We start from the raw sequence: 20,852 nt of genomic DNA, 5'->3' as shown, positions 1-20,852 counted from the left end.
TAGCGGGCAATGGCACTTGACCTTAAAAAAAACATCAGTGTAGGATATGCCGGGCAAATGTATACCGGATACCGGGCAACGGCACTTGACCTTAAAAAAAAAATCAGTGTAGGATATACCGGGCAAATGTATACCGGGCAATGGCACTTAACCAGACCTAGTATGACTAGATCTTTGGTAAATGTCCGAAATATATACTAGGTCTAGAGCCAGTTTTGCTATAGCTTAAATATTTAAAAAAAATATTAAACAAAGCGTTTGAATTAATTTTAAACTGATAACGAAATTATTGCTTTAAAATTAAAAAAATAATAAAAAAAACTGCTCCAGATAAGAGTAATTGAAGTAGTTGCTCTATACAGCGCATGTGCGGAAAGAAATTTTTAAAAAAAAGTATCCAGGTGCATCCAAAAGTGGATGAATATCCCAAGACACCCTACGAAACAGAGTTGTTGGGGCAATATAAATGAGGTCTTATTATAAAACATTCGTTTTGTTAGAGCATTAATTTGTGATATCTACTATTTTGTTTTAGACTTTGTTGTAAAATAATCAATTGGATGAGCACTTTTGGGCCAGTTGTCACGGCAAAAATTTATGTATTTTTTGAAATTTAGATTAACACCACGGTGGTGGCCTATCCGGGTCGTTTGACTGGGGAGCCGGACTTGGGAGGTTTTTTCCATCAGAAGATTCGGTGAGTTCACTAGGTTATTTTTTAAGCATTTTTGTGAGGAAATGATTAAATACGTATGTCTTATTCTGCTTCTTGAGTAAGTATAAAATTAAAACTATATAAGTAACAGTAAATGTTGTATAGTAAAAATTTTATTTTCTTAATTTTTTTTTAGGAAATCAACGTTGTTTGGATAAGGCCATGTATAAATTCAAGATACGTTTAATGCAACGCTGAGCGATACAATTGCAAGTTATTCAGAAATGTTATATTTACTGATATTGACACTTACGGCCCATGACTATGAATTGGGCACAAAAGAAATCAATGACGGGTTAGATACACTGATCCATACACAAGTCTCTCTAATATTAAATGGTATAACATTCGGCCAATCATAGAACTATTTATAAAGTGATTTAATTGTCGGACACACAAGCTGTATTTAAACAAAATGAGAAAGTTTTTCTTTTCAGTTAAAAGTACTGAATTAGTCATTAAGAGACATAATTTGTACTGCACAACAATTTTTAGATGCAAAAAACTACATATAATAATATTTTGAAAATAACAAGTAGATAGAAGCCTTTTTACTTATTTTGTCTATCAATTGAGAATGTCTCTATTTTTGAACAGCGTTATTAGTAGGACACTAGATTTCGCAGTTTAAAAATTTTAAAATTAAGGAATATAGAATAATGTAAAAATGAACAAAGTCCTAATACGTTGACCTCAAGACCGAAAGAGTGAAGTTGTATCTATTACATTCAAATATTTTTAATAATATGCTGTGAAGAAAAATCACGTAATTACAACAAAAAAAACTAACATAATTAAAACTATCAGTAAAAGGAAATCACTTACAATTTTCTTGCGAAATTCATTGGCGACTACTATCAAGAAATCCGATGACTAAATGAAAGAGCTGTTAAGATTTAAAAACAACTATTGTTTATATCATTATTAAAATACATGTTTACATTGTTAAAGCGTACGAATAAAGATACAACTTACTTTGACATTTTATACAGAAATGAATTCTGGTTTGTTGAAAAAAAAGAAGCAACAATGCTTGTTCGTGTTCTTTCACTTTGTTTCAATAATAGTTAATTAAGCGTTAAAATGTGATGAGCTAGTTGAGTAAAGACAAGGTACACAAAAAAATATGGAAATGCTGAAATACCACTAGAAATGCACATCGACTCAAAAATTTAAAAATACATTCATAAAATCATTTCAAATGAAGAATTCACAAAACGTCCTAACAATCTTTTCCCCGGAGGTAGTGTGGGGTCAACTTTAATAAATTCAAAAGGGGTCAGTAAATTCAGTGGGGTCAACTTCAAAAAATTATACCCCTCTTTTTTATTTCAAATTTGATTTTGCTAAAAAAAAACAGACGTGACTTGCAAAATATTGCATTTTGGTTCATGGGTGGTGTTATTATTTTATTTTGTATAATAACCGGTGTTAAAGAGCCGACCCATTTTCAGGTTTACAACTACCAATGTTCACCTCCGTAGTCTTCTTTTATCCCAGGCCAAAAGACAAGGGAACTCTTAGATCAAACATTGGGATAAACTAGCCTGTGTGGAGGACTTTTTGATGGAACTAACTTCTATTTGCACTAAGTTCAGAGGAAAACTGCAAAAACGCCCAATGATTAGTTTGATTTCAAAAGGATTCTAACCCGTGTTCAATTTACCCCTGAGAATATTTTAAGGGTCATTCTAACGGCAAAAAAAAATCGTTAGCAAATTCGGGGATCAGAACGAGAAGCCCGACTGGTGAGATTTTTCCGGGTTTCATTCCACCAATTGAGTTCTTATTCCAATCTATGAATTCACTTGCGTGAATTTTTCTCATGCTGTGAACGATGATACAAGTGAACGATTTCTGACGTCAGCACTTTGGTTTGTGAGATATCTCTACAGAGATATCTCTAGGAGCAGAATTCACATCTACCAGCTAGAGATACTACTCTGCACTTTCTTCAGTTCAATCGCTTTACTTTTATTCATTATGAAATGCACTACTAAAATTATATATGCCCAAAGAGGATTTTGAATTCAAATCTTTCATAAATATTCTGCAAATTTTACAATGACTTGACTCAAATGACTATTGGAAATACGTAAATTGATCATTCTATTGATCAAAACAACATTCCCGGATGCTTGTAAGAACTCTTGGAATATGTGAGCCATCGGTTTGGTGTTTGGTGGGGTTTTTTACGAATATCTATGGCCTGCACTCGTCGGTCTGTATTTGATAGTTTCCGGGTTCTGGGTAAATAATCGCTTTCTGTGGTGATTACAAGAGGTCATAACTACTTTTTATTAGAAAATATTGTTACTGCGACTAATTGTAATCATGATTACAAGTATTTTATTACTATCGATTTTTCATTAGTAGTTAATTACAGGTATAATCAATTACAGTATTTTGCACACTTTTTTGTTTAGAAGTATTTTACTCATTATTCAGGAAGACTTTGCATAATTATTCATTATTCATAATTCCGAATGACGAATGCCCAATATTCTATAGTAAACTATTGTATTATAACACTATTGTACAATGCTGTGATACTCCTTTTATAGTAAAATATCATTATTCTCAACTGTAATTTAAAAAATTAAGCAAAGAAATAGAAGAAAATATTAACTAGGAATGCATTTTTAAGAAAAAAGCCTGATTTATAATTTAAAAATGATTTAAAGTTGAAATCTACGAAAATATTATAACTTGCATACGTTGATATGAGGAAACCATTTCTTTAACTCGTATTTTATTTTTTCAGTAACCAACTAAATCTCTTTTAAGGAAGTACGAATGCATACCTTTTTAAAAATTAAAACTGATAAGAATAATAAAAAAATTTAAACAATATATTTTATTTCATGTATATTATGTAAAGAAAGTTATCTGTTAATTGCAAACTACTGATGGACAGTATAATTTTGAAACCACATTCCTTTCTATTGTTATTTTTTATTTTTAAGGTAATTTAGGGTAACATTCAACTTTTTTAAAAAAAAGTTTCCCAATTTGATAACTTATCACGAAAAATTCAACCTATTCAAAAAGAAAATAAATTCGAAATTGTTTGAAAGGTAATTATTCTCTTTTCCATTGCTTACCTAAGCAATAAGCAAATGTTTTTAGAATCACATTTTAAATTTATTTTTCAGGTTAAGATTCGAAAAATGTTCAGTATTGAGTTTGTATTTAAACAGTGCTTTACAGGATTATTTCTTGATTGGAAAATTATTGATTTACAGCGTAATTTCACAGCCGAATTCTCTATTAAGACCACATGCAATTACAAATCTTAATGCACGTTTTTCAAATCTTTATCAAAAGTAAGTCAAAAATGTATGCCTATCTGGAGTTGGCAAATTCATAAATTCGATAGCATTTAAAGAAAAATTCTATTAAAAAATATTACTTAGGAACTAACTTTTTGTACAATTATTTGATCTTGCCTAATTCGAGTGTGGAAATTTCGCTTCTAAAACAAAATTTTTTTTAAATATATATATTTTCAGTCTATTTGTTTTTTTTGTTTTTTTTGTCGAAAAGTACAGATTTAAAAACGTTATATATAAAATAGGAAAATACGTAAATGCTGCACCGAACTTCTAAGGAAGTTCGGACGTATCCTCACAACTGCATAAGAACTCTTGTCTGGAGATGATGTTGTACGCGGCTAAGGCAAAGAATATAGAAGGGAAGAAGTCGAGCTATTTGAATACTAAACTAACAAGGGGACTAACTAAACTAACTAAACTAAACCAGAAAAACAACTTACAGGGAGAGCAACATACTCATATTTACCAGAGTATGTATTACGATCCAGCACTTGCGCATGAGAAGTAAAGTCACAATCAGGGGGTAAGTCCCTTATAAACCCTTTGTTGGACAACTGTACATGTACGGTTGAGTACGCTGTCTCCCACCAACTGCCATTTTATCATTATTTTCTATGTTATTAGGAGTACAAATTAGTTCGGTTCGTTTTTTTGTGATCAAAAATGCATTCATTTCAGAATAAAATGAATGAACATATTAATCAAAGTATTGTTCTTGCTGGCTGCTACTTTTTTCCACCTCTCAGTCAATTTTCGAATTCCATCTCGAAAAAATGTCTCGTCTTTTGAGGCGACATCCAAGTTAGGAGCCAATTTTCGATTCCTGCGAAAGAAGTGAACCGGTGACTTGTCAAATCATGCTGCATCCGTTGGAACAATCAGTAATCAGAGGGAGCAATGTCCGGCGAATACGGCTGGTGCGATAAAATATCCCACTTGAGCGTTTCCAAATAATTTTTTACGACTTTTGCGACGTGATGCTGAGCGTTATCATGCAGAAGAATAATTTTGTCATGTCTTTGATCGTATTCCGGCCGTTTCTCTTGTAATACACGTCTCAAACTAATCAATTGTAGTCCATACCGATCGCCCGTAATGGAATCGCAAGGTTATAGCAGCTCATAATATACAACACCATTCACCATTCTTGAAAGGTCGAAACCATTCCCAATATGATTTATCCGTTGGAGCATTGTCGCCATAAACTTCTACAAGCATTCGATGCACTTTTCTTGCAATTAAAACCGAAACACAAAACCTCCCGCAAATGCTGATTAGTTACCACAAACTTTGACATATTCAACAAAGTAAAAACAGGGTTTTTGTATGAAACTCTAAGCGATATAAACTGAATATTATTGACAGATGCCTAACCTCTCTGAAACCACCGAAACCAGCTGTCACTATGAAACATTCATGACAGACAGAGCCATCTTTTGAAAACGGACCGAACTAATTTGTACTCCCAATAAAATAGCTTAGCAGACTTAATCAACCCGGATGATATAAATGCATTGATTATCAAAGAAATGTCTTAATTATTAAGAAAGTACTGCATGTAAATAGCTCAAAAAGGCAGAACAAATAGAGATCTCCTCCAAGCTCCAGTTGTGGTTGAGAAGAGGAAGAAAATCAGTTTCAAAAATCCCTTCAGCTGGGCCCCGAAATGTTGCTTCTTCCTTTATACACAAGGACAGCACCGCTCCTTGGGACCGGTTTGCATTATGTCTTTCGATTCTAGCCTTCCTCCCCTATTTATATTCTTTGTCTAAGGCGTTTCCCTATTATGACCTATTCAGAAGCAAGCTGCAAGGGGAGGACGATTCAACAATGTTAAAAACTAAGCACGAGGAGTAGAAAAGAGAGAAATAAAGCTAAGGTTATAAGGGATTGTCTCATTTACCTCCTATTGGCTACTTTTCAAAGGGTACATTTTATAAAATCTATCACGAGTTATTTAATAAATTTATTTTAGATAGCAAATGAATGCTTATAAAATTTCTCAGAGGCTATGGTACCGTCGGCATTTATAGGACTCTAGGCTAAATCTTTAGAATCAAATCTTAAGTAAATTAAATAAATTTCTTTCTATAAGACAATCATAATCCTAAAAATATTTTAACATGAAAATAGTGTGAGAAAATGGTCCTATAAAGGGTGAAACATAGATCAAATCAGGAGGCGTGATAGTTTCATTTACGCAAACGTTATTTGCATTAAAAAAGTTATGATAAGAAATAAATAATAAGCACATAACTAGAAAGAACCTTCAATGGGTCAAATTGTTGTTCATGTCATTATCTGCACAAATCGTTATCTAATATTGCATGCATTGTTTGACATTCAACGGAAGTTTAGGAAGTTTAATTTCTGTAAAGTGAAACTAATCAAATGACTTAGTTCTAAACTAAGTCTGTAATAGTGGAGTTGTTGCCTGGTTTTTTCTTGATTTAATGAGTTGAGCTAATTACGAATAACTTCAGTATTTCTGTAAGTAGAATTTCAATAGTTTTCTTTTTTTTAAAAAAAACGTACTTATATTCGGATTTTTTTTTCGAAATATTTATCAACTCCTGTTCCTCGTACCTCGAAGTAACAGAGAAAAATCATCAAAATGTGAATTACTATTTTTTTTTCTTTTATCAAATAATCATAAACGCAGACTTGCAATATGTTTTATAATCTAAATTAAAATGTATATTTTTTATTTGTAAAAAAAAGAGAGAGTAATTAGTTGCATACGAAAAATTTTTTAACTTATCTAATCATTTTATCTTTATTTTTTACTTTACATTATTCTGCGATTGAATCAAATCATTGTGATAATATATTTTGCAAAAATTTATATTATAATTTGCAATGAAAATGCTAATTCAATATCTGAGAACAAGGGTTGGGAATTTTCAAACCAATTTTAATAAATGTTATTTAAACCTTTTCAAGTGAGACATGTAAATAAAATCAACAAAAATATAAATACTATATTATTCCTACTTATTCTATAATCTTATAATTAACGTGCAACACCGGTGCTTATTTTTAGTGGTGATAAATATAAAATTTGTGAATGCTCTCAATTAATAATAATTTTAAGCTTAGATAAGAAAGCAGACAGTCATACATGCAGGTACGGAGATGAAAACTCGGTGATGGAAATTACATTTCAAATAACATTTGGAAAGTTCTATAGCTCATAAATATCTTTCCATTTGAATTTAGAAAATTTTGCATTATTTCTTGACCAAAATGTAAAGAAACACACATTTAAAATATTGAAGCCATACACATTTTATTTATAAACACTACATTGATCCTTTTTCCGCTAATTTGTAATACAAATCACTTGATTTCTTTTTTATTCAATATTTAATCTGAACTAAGCTTAAATTAATTATTCATTATTTTACAATTTTAGTAACGTAAAAATTGAAAATTGAATTTAAGCGTCAAAATTATTTTATGTGTGAATGTAGATGAAAAAAATTTGCTATACTTGGGAGATTCCCCGGTTTTGACACATACTTGAATATAATGTGTCATAAAATAATTTCTATCGATGTCTGAAAACAATTTTATCCAAATTCATAAAAAAAACTATGTAAAATTATAGTTTCTGATTACCCTTTTACCATGGAATTCTACCAGCTTTATTGTCATTACGCAACTGAAACCGGTTTGCACTTGTTGTAAATTAGACAATATATTATATAAATTAGACTATTTGATAAATTAGATGATATATTATATAAATATATACTATTTATTATATCAAGTATTATAATAGCATATAATAATTAGACCAAATTATTAGACCATGTCCACTGTAGTTTTTTAATAATTACATGTTTTTTATTAGGAAGATTTTTTTATATACTTTTTCATATATCTATTTGTATTTATTTTTAACTTATTGCATTAGATAACGGTATTATATATATAAATAATATTTGGGTGAATTGCATCATCCGTCATCATTTAAATCATCTACTTCCTCACTGAAAGGCGCCTGACCATCCAGAAGGGAAGGTACCGGATAGATGGAGCCATAAAGTCCAGACGGGAAAAGTCCCGAATTGATAATAACTCTAACTCTTTTCCATAGAACAATCTAGTCTAGCATTCTTTCTTGATCCGGCACTTGTAGGCAGCTCTAACCGGTCATGATATCGCTGTTAAACTTATTTCCTTTTATCTATTAAATGTTAAATTTGATTAATAAACTATTGTCTCTTTTTCTATATATATATGAAATCATGTTGTAGGAATCTGTTAAAGTTGTCAGAGTTTACGGTATTACCATAACGCATTACAGGGTTCGTCCAAAAACTAATGTCACTGACTTTTTAGTAAAACGAAAGCATATGTCGCAAATCTCTCAAACAGGTGGAGTGAGGAATCAGCCTACACGTGCTTGATTTATCAGTTGTCTTCGATTATACAGAGATTTAGAGCATGCTCCATCAAGTTTTGTGGGAAACTCATCAAAACTGCAGAATAAACACTTCTCAAAGTGAAAATGACCTTTGGAGATGCTTTTTTTTATCGAAGGGACAAAGTCTATCGAAGGTACAGATCAATTTTTGAAAGTTTTACGCAGATAAGCGATGAAACTGGTAATGGCGGTAGAATGCCATCAAAGATGAAAATGTGACGCGATGCATGTGACTGAGCTCTTCAACTCATGCACTGTTTTTAGAGTTTCTAACGCCCCAGACATTAGACACTTAATAAAGACACAAGGGACAATGAGAACGATTATAAACCTTCTTCATGGTCCACTTTCTGGTCAAATCTCAATTCCAGCCATCCTACTCTCCTAAACTCTCTACACTCGTGACAACCTAAATTTTTCTGCTAGTTCTCAAGCTTTAAAATCTCTCAAAAAGGAGTAAAATTCTGGAGAAAGGATAAAATTTCAAGAAGCCTGCATAGTATAAGGCTCTAACGGAAAATGTTCCAGAAAAGACCTGCTGTCTTTCGAAACTTAAAAATGTCTTTGGAAGCGATGTATCCACCCAAAAGAACTTATTTTAAGACATTTTAATGTAATAAACAGATTTTACCAATAATTAATTTTTGAAATATCACTGGATGATCGTCAACGACCAAGTATGACGTCACCGGTGTGGCTAAAGTCATGAAGTCAGACGAATAATAAAGCATTTGTTTAATTCAGGCATTAAACATGCGAAAAAGCTCCAGCTGGACAACGTGGGGCATCGTAAACTTTAAGAATATTTCAGAACTATCACGCATTTGAGTTCTGTAAATATTCTGCTGGAAGCGACATATCCACATCTTTATTTTAAAACCTTTTAATGTGTTATACTGGTCCGATCAATTAATAGTTTTAAATCTACTCAATGGCATTATTTTTTTTCACAACTCTTGTTGATATTCCTCTTACTAAATCCAGGTATTTGAGAGGTAAAGAAAAATTAATTACATTTGGGATAAGACTTTTATTTTAGGAGAAGATTTTTTTCTTTTCGATTTTTGTATTCCAAAATTTTCATTATTTAAAATGTATTTAAGAGTAAATCATATTAAAAAAGCCGCAGCAGTGTAATTTCTGTAAAACATTGTATAATGGTAATCGATTTTACATTTAAAAATGGAGGGATAATTCTCTAAATTGACAGTATACTCTTGTATATAAAAAATTCATGTAACCTTATTTCGTTTGGGCGTAAGATACATTGATCAAGTTGCTTGTAAATAATGCATGATATTTTACTATTTATTAATATTTTATCAATACTGAAACTGCATTTTGCAGATCCTAAATAAAAGGAAAATGAGTTTTATGATCTGGGAAAAAAGCAAAGGAAAAAACCCAGAGGAGAATACAGAAAATGGATATTTCATTAATTATATATCTGAGCCGCCAACTCTGCAACATATAGCGGCAGTGTCTATAGCTAGCAGACTATGGTCAGAACCAGATATGAAAGAGGACATCAAACAATACTCAGAAAGCAACAGTTTCAATTCAGCAACCAGAGCAGCTGAGAAAATTTATAAAGAATATGAAAAAAGAGTGTTAAAAAATCTTTCTGACATGCTCTTGCCAGATACACTAAAATAAAAAAGTTTCAAAAAATCTTCGACCTATAGGATTACAGTTGTTCAAAGGTTTTGCAAAAAAAATTGAAAATATTTTCTTTTATTTTCAAAATGAGGATAAAGGATATTGCAGTTTTTATGATATCTTCAAAATGGGAGATTCTGTCTACTGAACGATGGAAGAAATAATTGATAACATAACATCACTGAAAGAACTGATTAATAATGATGATCTGGAGAAAGATTTTTATTACTTATATGAATTAGCCTGTAAATACTGCCTTGAAGAATGCGTGCCATATATATGGGGTAATATATCACCCGACAAAAAGAATGAAGTTGCTTCCATCTATGAAAATTATGACTCACATAATAGCATATTGGACTGCTTTTATCGAAAATAAATTACTAGATTTTTTTGAAAAGTTGCAGCAAAGTGATGTGAATAACATATATGACAATAATCTGAGTATTGAACAAAACATGATTTCACTGTCTACTTTTGTTAAAAACCCATACTCTCTCAAGTATTTTTGGAATAAACTGAAAGAAAATGAAAGAAATGCTAACCTAGAAAAATGGTTGAACCTTGCCATCCGTAAATTTTCGGAATGGGAAAGACATGAATATCAAAGCTGCAACGATAAAACGAATAGTTTATGTTTTTTGTTATCACAATTGTATAATAGAAGCCAACAAAAAGAGGTTTTTCAAGCTCATTCGAAGGTAATATTGAAAGCTTTATTTTATGATTGGCCGTGGCAAAGATTCTTTTTGCCAACGTTCTGTATAATGTTGGATTATGTTTCAGAGGAAACTTTTGTTGAAATGATGTCACTTATTTCTGATGAAATCAGAGAAGCAAACGAAAGCATAATCGAAGTGTTTAAAAAAATTTGGTTTAAAAGTCTATTAAAATTTAAAAAAACTCTGATTTTTCTTTTAGAGAAGTTTTCGAAAATAATATATCGTTTTATTGACATTTATGATATTGAAACTATTTTTATGATTTTAAAGTACGCTACTGAGAAAGAAAGTAAACAGATTCTGTTTAATATGATTGAGAATTATAAAATACTAGCTGTACCCTGCGTGCGTTGCAACGCTTTCAGTTTGAATTTTAATTTTGTATTTAAGTGTGTAAATGAGATTTGCGATTATGATTTGAAATGCAAATTTTTTTAATGGTGAAAAAAACCAGTGATAGTCTCAGCAGTTAATTCTCTAGGATATCGTTAGTGCATTTTCAAACAGACATGTATGGTGATGCACACGGACCATGAAACATATTTTAGACAATGATCTGAAATAATACTGGATCTATGGCGACATCAGGAATATCTGCTGATATCTGATCAGTTTGGCATGGTGGGATTCTTTTCAATAAGCCAAATCAAAATGTGTGTCTGTGGCGATCCTCTTTTTTGCCATTCAATAGAGTACATCCAACACCGTGTCTCTCTAAAAACATGACGCTTCACAATGAAATCAAGTAAAGATTTTAATTTTTGTGTGAACTTACGTGCTGTAATATCATGGCGATCCGATTATGATTGTCCTGGTAACAAAAGCTCTTTAATTTCAACCCGAGCAGAATTGCATATAAATTTAATAAATAAATCTGGGAGCCCATGTGCGCGAACTTATATCATTGCATCCTGTGAGTATTCATACATGTGCCTTGGACTCTCTGCAAATGTAGTCGGCAATATAATCATTTTCCCCACATCATTAGGATTAACGTTACCATCATTAATTATTGCATCCCGTAAATGAATGTATTCTTCTGAACGTAACTTGATTTGATTTAATTTAATATACAGTAGGCGTTCAGTTTCAATTTTCGCATACAAATTGACAATGTATTGATGAAATAAGTATCGACATTTTAAAATAATGATTATCAGCGTTTTTGCAATCCTTATCTATGTGCATAAAAACTCATTGCATATTCTTATTCTTACTTTCTTATTGGTTTTCTCGGCTGTTTGTGGATTTCTCAATTTTATGTTAAAATAATATCCCTCCTCTCCTCGCCAAAATAAAATAGGATATTGCAATGCATCATAGGATCGATACGTTTCTGAAAACTCTTTGAACGTCACCATTTCTGCGATGAAGAACTGTATCGCGGGAGGTAAATTCTTCGCCAACTATAACAATAGTCACTTCATCCAATGTTGGCGCATTGTATTTTCCTTTGTGGTGGCCTACAGGTGTTTTCTCAGCTCTAATAACAACTTTGCAAATATCGGATAGCATTTAGTCAAGGGCAATTCCGAACAGCCTAATTAACTGATTTTGTTGATCGAAAAAGTTTTGTAATGTGGTAACAATTTCTCGTTTAGTGCCATTGTTTACCTGACAGCGTTGATTGTCTTGATCATTTGTGTTATCCATGAAATAAATCTGTAGAAATTTATGATCTGCGGCAGGCAATGGAAAAAGTGATCCTGCACGATGATAAATTTGGCCTTGCACTTTGATTGTTGGCATGTAATTCTCGTTCACGTTACGTGTAGCACCGAATGAAGTCATTTAGAAATACAAATTGTACCGGCGTATATTCGCCAAAAAATGTTTCGATTGGTTTGTTTGACCTGATAAGAAGGTTGATAATGGCTCGGCAGGCGACGTAAAATCTTGTAGTTTCAGTATGCCTCTAGAACAGCAAATTCAAGCTGTTTCACTTTTAAATTTGAGAGCATTACAAAACATACATAATTGATCTATTTCTCCGATGATGACACTTGGGGGAAGACTATAGTTTGTTGTCGGATCATAGTGAAATGCACTGAAATTCAAATCAGAGTATTGGCAGCGTCTGAATAGCGAAATGCGTTCTCGGTCGGTTTTCATTCTTGCTTCCCGTTGCTCTGATGCTTCCGACGAACGGGCTTGAGTTGTGCATTCTCGATCAGTTTTCATTCTTGCTTCCAGTTGCTCTGATGTTTCCGACGATCGGGCTTGCGTAGTGCGTAGTTGATTTGTTGACGGTCTTCCTTCCTGTTGCTCAGACGTTTCCAAGGAGCGGGCTAAAGCATTCTGTTCTCGATTAGTTTCAAGTCTTTTTTCCCGTTGCTCCGATATTTCTCAAACACGGGTAGTTCTCTTTTTGCGCGCTTGAGATGTCGATCGACTAAGAGCGATTTGCTTAGGCGGCATATTTTTGCAAATATTCTTTCTGACAAACAAAAAGAAATGTAAAAGTTGACAGTGGTCNTCACGCATTTGAGTTCTGTAAATATTCTGCTGGAAGCGACATATCCACATCTTTATTTTAAAACCTTTTAATGTGTTATACTGGTCCGATCAATTAATAGTTTTAAATCTACTCAATGGCATTATTTTTTTTCACAACTCTTGTTGATATTCCTCTTACTAAATCCAGGTATTTGAGAGGTAAAGAAAAATTAATTACATTTGGGATAAGACTTTTATTTTAGGAGAAGATTTTTTTCTTTTCGATTTTTGTATTCCAAAATTTTCATTATTTAAAATGTATTTAAGAGTAAATCATATTAAAAAAGCCGCAGCAGTGTAATTTCTGTAAAACATTGTATAATGGTAATCGATTTTACATTTAAAAATGGAGGGATAATTCTCTAAATTGACAGTATACTCTTGTATATAAAAAATTCATGTAACCTTATTTCGTATGGGCGTAAGATACATTGATCAAGTTGCTTGTAAATAATGCATGATATTTTACTATTTATTAATATTTTATCAATACTGAAACTGCATTTTGCAGATCCTAAATAAAAGGAAAATGAGTTTTATGATCTGGGAAAAAAGCAAAGGAAACCACCCAGAGGAGAATACAGAAAATGGATATTTCATTAATTATATATCTGAGCCGCTTACTCTGCAACATATAATTAAGCCTTTGCAATCATGGATGGGAAAAGTTTGAAAAATTTGTCAACTACAGCCTTTGTTCTCCGGAAGAAGTGACAGAATTTAAACATAAGTTCCTGGAATCAGTAACATCTTTTTTAGAAAGTTACAGATTTGACTTTGCTCACAAATTCATAAATTGGTGCCTCGGTTCTGTCGACGAAATCAATCGATTCAAAAATTCAATTGCGACTTCTCAGAAAGGAATGAATTTAGTGGTGAGTGCTGTGAATGAGGATTATCCTAATTTTTACCGCCCGAATGAATTAATAAAATGGCTTTCTATCTCAAAAGAAACAACTGCCGAACTTAAATACAAATTGGATAATATCAAATTTTTTAGTTTTCGAAGAAGTGGAGCTGCTTCGTACTATAAAAGATGGGCGTTGTTTTATATGTTAGATAAACAAGCTGGTAGCAACAACTTTGAATACAAGGATGATTCTAACCGTATTGGCAAAGATAATAATATAACAATAGGAATCAAGAAAGCATTCAAGAATAGAAAATAGGAAAATGTCTTGGTTTTTTTCAGACTCTTATGCTATTTTGAAATATACAAAAAATAAGTGATTAAGTTTATCAGTAATTTTCATGAGTCTGCGGTCCCCGTTGTTAAGCAATTTTCCTCTATATCATAAGTGTAACTGTTATGATTACTTGAATTCAAGACTGTTTATAATCGTTAAATTATGATTTCTAGTAATCATGATTAATTATGATTGTTCATTATGATTGCATATAGTCACGATTCTTGTAAATCAAGATTTTGAATACTCGTAATCATGTTCACATATAATCCCCATTTGTTGAGGTTACAGGTGAACATAAACTATTTTTATCAGAAGTTATTCTTACTTGTTATTGTAACTAGTTGTTGTTGTTATTACTTTGCCATTTGCCAATATCAGCAAGCCTGGTATGAGAAACAAAGCAAATTTAACCCAATGACAGTTGAGCAAAAGGGCAAATTTCTCCTCTATACACTATTTTCCTATCCAGTAACATGAAGAAGGAAAAAATGGTTTTGCTATGCGAGAAGACTGCAGGTAAAAGTGCAACTCTTTACTAGCAGAACCGTCAGTGGGTTAAGACAGAGAGTAAGTTTCTTGTTTGTTCTATGGTGCCCTGTAAGTTCGAGAATACGATCTCAGTCACACACACGTCATAGTCCTTTTTAGAGAGAGGACCCTTTCCTTCATTCATTTTGCAATCATTTCTACTGGAAATTACTTGTGATTATAAACGAAGAATTTATGATTCCGGTGATTTTCAAGGACATAATTTCTAGTTTATGTCCAATTCTCGTATGTAAAACTTAAAAAAAATTATTGACTTTTTCAGTAAAAAAAGATAGTTCTAAAAATCAATATTTATTTTATTTCCACCAATTTTAGGAAATAAGCTAAATTAATTTCTTTTTATAAATCAATCACAATCCAAGAAATGTTTTTACATAACATTACTAGGAAAAGTGGCCATTTAAAGGGTTAAACATGTAGCAAATCTGAAAATGTGACCGTTTCTTTGGAAACACAAAAGCTATTTTTTTAAATTGAAATTACCAAAAATCTAATGAAAGGAGAAATAATTAAAACTAAGTTAAAAAAAAAAGCCTTCAGAGGATCAAACAGTTGTTTATATTGTTATCAACACAAAACTTTATCTAATATTGCATGCATCCCGACATTGTTAATCAGCATTCTTTTCATAAAAGTAGCGATTTGATATCTATTATGTGACGGGGAGTTGTTAACTAATTTGTCTTGATTTAGTGAGTTGATAACATTAGAGAATTAGGAATAATTACAGTATTTTTGTAAGTAGAATTTGAACACATTTATTATCTTATACACGCATTGTCATCGTCATAAATAACCGAGGCATATATCAACTTCTTTCCCAGTAACTCAAAGTAAGTAATCAAAATTTGAACTACTTTTTTATTGTTTACTTATCCAATAATCATAAACGCAGTTTTGCTACATGCATCCTTGCCTAAATTTGTATGTTTTTCTTGTTTGCAGAAAAGCAGACAGAGAGTAGCATTATATAAATAGTTTTTAGTGTTTCTAATCAATCTATTTTCATATTTTAAACATAATATTCTTATGTGAAACATTCAAAGGGTTTTTATAAATGTAATTTTCAGCTACTTTTATTATAAAGGTATGAAAATTTTAAACCAACATTGATAAATGTTTCTCACATGTCAGACAGGTAAATAAATTAACGCAAATATAAATAAAATTACATTTCCATAAACCTTTTTTTAACCGATGATCTCATTAATAATATGCAATACCACTGTAACTGTATGTATATTTTTACAGATAACAGATATTGGTGTAGTGAATATTTGCAATTAATAATAATTATAAATTTAGATAAGAAAGCAAACAGTCATCAGGCAGGCAAGGAGATTAAAACCAGATGAAGGGAATAACATTTCGAAAAGAGAGGGACAGAGGAGACAGGGTACAAAATAACATTTCCTACATTCGAAAACAAACGCTCCTCATTATTCCTCCATTATAGTTAGAAATTCAAAATTATAGAAACAAAATTTCAGATTTTCTGCGGTTTCTCCAAAAACGCTTACTTAGTACGCTTTTTTTATTGAAATTACTTCCAATTTTTTAAAATTAAATAGAAACATGTTTCGAAATCGTAACACTTAAACAAATTAAACACATGGTTTCAAATAGAGTTTCAAAATGCTAATTTGATGACGATACGGTTGTTATCTTTTAAATAATTAATTGATTCAGACTAAAATATTTTATGCTCGACAGTGATTTGCTTCCTTGTGCATCAAATTATCCCTATCACAAATTTCACTATAATTGTATGAATATTATAGGAATCCATATGAACCGAACAGACAAACACTTATGAATAATTAAAAGTTCTACAAATGCCACTCTTAATCAACAATGGCAACATAAAAGTGTTGCTTTTTGGGTTTGTAAAATAATATTAAAGAGGGGGGGGGAAACAAAAAGCTATCGAAATCTGCACTGTAAGAATTCCGTATCAAGTTACGGTTAAAAATACCGGAAGTCAGGGTGCTGGTTCTTTTTACCGTAAAATCCACTTTAACCGGAACATGTTACGGAAAAAGAAATCTGATATATCATATTTTATATATAGTCAACGTAAAATCATTTAATTATTCAAATTAAATAAATATTATTATGAAACTTATGGTATAACATTTGATGAATGATGCCGTTTGAGTTTACCGTATTATCATAAAGTAATATAGGGTTCATCCAAAAATTAATGCCACTGATTTTTTAGTGAAACGAAGGCATGTCACAAATCACGCAAGCAGGCTAGTATTCGTGGTGTGAGCAGTCAGATCACACGTGCTTGAGTTGTCAGCTGTCTTTGAATAAATGATTTAGTATGCCTTTAACTTGTTTTGTCTCTCACGCTAGTCGCCATGCAATTCTCAGTGGGTATTCTATCAAGTTTTCAGGAAAAACTATCAAAAACTGCAGAAGAAGCATTTCTCATAGTAAAGCTGACCTTGGGTGATAGTTTTTTTATCAATGTGACAAACTCTATCAAAGGCATAGTTCAGTTTTTAAAAGTTTTATAAATGGCATCAAGAAAATTCCCAACTAAGGCAATCAAAAACGAAAATGTGATTTGACGCATTATAGCTAAACAATGAAACTATCCACTAATGTTAGGGTTTCTAACGACGCAGACATTAAGCATTCCAAAAATGTTAGGTCGGACAATGTAAAGCTTGCCACCTTACCTTCTTCGTGATTCAACTCCTGGTCAATATAAAATACCAACGGTTCTGCAGCCCACTATACAAGCTTTGACTCACACACTTGAAAAGTCCAATGAAAGGACATCGATATTGATAACTGACAAAATCCAAAAAGTCTGTACAAAACTCTAAATAACATTCCAGTAAAGACCTACCGCGAATTCGAGTTCTGGAAATCTCGTTGGAAGCGATATATCCACATCCTTATTTTAAACCATTTAATGTGTTGTACTAGTCAGATCAATAAATGTTTTTAAGTTGAATGGCATTACTTTTTTAGACAAAATTTGTTAAAATTCCTGTAAATACAGTTTCAGGTATAAAAAGGAAAGGAAATGAGTTTTATGAGCTGGAAAAAAGGAAAGGGAGAAAACCGGGAGGAGCACACGGAAGACGGATATTTCATTAATTATACATCAGAGCCACCTACTTTATTGCATATAGCGGCAGTGTCTATAGCTAGCAGACTATGGTCAGAACCAGATATAAAAGAGGACATCAAACAATACTCAGAAATCAACGGTTTTTATTCTAGAGCTAGAGCAGCTGAGAAAGTTTATGAGGAATATGAAAAGAGAGTGTTGCAGAAACTTGCTGATATGCTCTTGCCAGACAAACTAAAATGCAAAGTTTCAGAAAATTTTCGACCTATAGGATTGCAGTTGTTCAAAGGCTTTGCAAAAGAAATTGAAGAAACTTTTGAGAATGACTACAAAGAATATTGCAGATTTTATGATATCTTCAAAATGGGAGGTTCTGTCTACTGGACGATGGAAGGAATAATTGATAACGTAACATCACTGAAAGAACTGATTAATAATGATGATCAGGAAAAAGACTTTTATTGCTTATATGAATTAGCCTGTAAATACTGCCTTGAAGAATGCGTCCTATATATATGGGGTATGATATCACCCGACAAAAAGAATGAAGTTGATTCCATATATGAAAACTATGACTATGAAAATGATGACTATCACATAATAGCATATTGGACTGCCCTTATCGAAAATAAATTACGAGACTTTTTAGAAAAGTTGAAGCAAAATGATGTGTTTAACTTCTATGACAATAGTCTGAGTATTGAACAAAACATGGTTTCGTTGTCTATTTTTGTTAAAAACCCATACTCTCTCAAGTATTTTTGGAATAAACTGAAAGAAAATGAAAGAAATGTTAACTTAGAAAAATGGTTGAACCTTGCCGTACGTCAATTTCCGGAATGGGGAAGACATGAATATCAAAGCTGCAACGATAAAACAAATAGTTTATGTTTTTTGTTATCACAATTGAATGATAAAAATCAACAAAAAGAAGTTTTTGAAGCTCATTCGGAGGTAATATTGAGGGCTTTATTTTATAATTGGCCGTGGCAAAGATTCTTTTTGCCAGCGTTCTGTATAATGTTGGAATACGTTTCAGAGGAAACTTTTGTTGAAATGATGTCACTTATTTCTAATGAAATCAGAGAAGAAAACGAAATCATAATCGAAGTGTTTAAAGAAATTTGGTTTAAAAGTCCATTAAAATTAAAAAAATCTCTGATTCAATTCTTAGAGGAGTCTACAAAGATAATATATCGTTTTATTGACATGGATGATGTTGAAACTATTTTTATGATTTTAAAATACGCTACTGAGGAAGAAAGTAAACAAATTCTTTTTAAAATGATTGAGAGTTACGCATTATTTTCGACACTGCGTTCAAATAAACTGAGTTTAATTGACACTTTGATGACGAAGTATTTGACTTCAAGTGACGACATCGAACACTTCAAGTACAGCGTGATGGTAGAGCACGGAAATGATTTGTGCAAAGCTTGGATAGATGAAAATGATTTTCAAGCAGTTGAAACACTAATTGCATGGAGTTTAAAAACGACAGAAGATGTTCGGTTATTCAAGGAAGAAATATTAGACAAGAATAAAATTTACTGCTCTTTAGTGTGCTTGGGTGATTATCAAGTAGTTGATCGTTTTATGAATTGGTGTTTCGAGAGTGCAGATGACATTAAGAAATTCAAAAAAGCATTTATCCACGAAGTCGATGAGGATAACTCTTCTATTTGTTCACATTTATTATGGGAATTAAGCGTTTGCAATCAAGGGTGGGAAAATTTTGAGAAATTTGTCAATTATAATTTTTGTTCCCCAGAAGAAGTAACAGAATTTAAAAATTTGTTTCTGGAATCAGTACCATCTTTTTTAGATAGTTACAGATTTGAATTTGCTCACAATTTCGTAATGTGGTGCCTCGGTTCAATCGATGAAGTCAATCAATTCAAAAATTCATTTTCGACTTCTGAGAAAGGAATGAAGATTGTGGTGCGTGCTGTGAATAAAGGGTATCCCGTTTTTTACCACCCGAATGAATTAATAAAATGGCTTTCGATGTCAAAAGAAACAACTGCCGAACTGAAATGCAAATTGGATAACAATGAGCGTTTTTTTTATAACTGCAGCGTAACTGTTGCGGACTATAAAAGGTGGGCGTTGTTTTATATGTTAGATAAACATGATGGAGGTGACAAAACTGAATACAAGGAAGATTCTGACAGTATTGATAAAGATAATGATATAACAATAGAAATTATGAAGGCATTCAAGAACAGACAATAGGAAAATATTTATTTTTTTCAGACTCTTATGCTATTTTGAAATATACAAAAAATAGATTATTAACTCTTTTAAGGGTGCCCTGTTGTCAAACTTTTTTCTCTGTCCTAAGTGTATCTGTCATGATTATTTGAATTCTAGACTGTTTGTAAACATTAAATTATGATTTCTGGTAATAATGATTATTTATGATCGTTCATTATGATTGCCTATAGTCATAATTCTTGTAAGCAAAGATTTTGGTTTCTCTTAATTATGTTCACTTACAATCGCCTTTTGTTGAGATTACAGGTGATCATAAAGTCTTTTTATCAGAAGTTATTCTTACGTGTTACTGAAACTAGTTTTTTGTTGTTATTACTTTGCCATTCGCCAATAGCAGCAAGCCTGGTTTAAGAAACCAATCAAATTTAACCCACTGACTGTTGAAC

At 31.8% G+C, this 20,852-nt stretch overlaps 1 protein-coding gene across 2 annotated transcripts; it reads left to right on the top strand.

Annotated features, from left to right (window-relative positions):
* Window positions 1-6,375: 6,375 nt before the first annotated feature.
* Window positions 6,376-20,738, top strand: LOC107453468 (uncharacterized). Of its 2 annotated transcripts, none has more exons than XM_043046706.2 (2): window positions 6,376-6,540; window positions 18,118-20,738. In XM_043046706.2, the coding sequence occupies exon 2, from the start codon at window positions 18,142-18,144 to the stop codon at window positions 20,422-20,424; it is 2,283 nt and encodes a 760-aa protein (XP_042902640.1). In that variant the 5' UTR covers window positions 6,376-6,540; window positions 18,118-18,141; the 3' UTR covers window positions 20,425-20,738. The 2 variants fall into 2 exon arrangements, with proteins under 2 accessions (XP_042902640.1, XP_015925802.1); XM_016070316.3 differs by lacking the exon at window positions 6,376-6,540 and adding an exon at window positions 15,720-15,931.
* Window positions 20,739-20,852: the final 114 nt, after the last annotated feature.

Source organism: Parasteatoda tepidariorum, chromosome 1 (assembly GCF_043381705.1).
Source record: "Parasteatoda tepidariorum isolate YZ-2023 chromosome 1, CAS_Ptep_4.0, whole genome shotgun sequence".
In the NCBI taxonomy this organism is placed as follows: Eukaryota; Metazoa; Arthropoda; class Arachnida; order Araneae; family Theridiidae; genus Parasteatoda; species Parasteatoda tepidariorum.
This window is presented reverse-complemented; position numbering and strand designations above follow the sequence as displayed.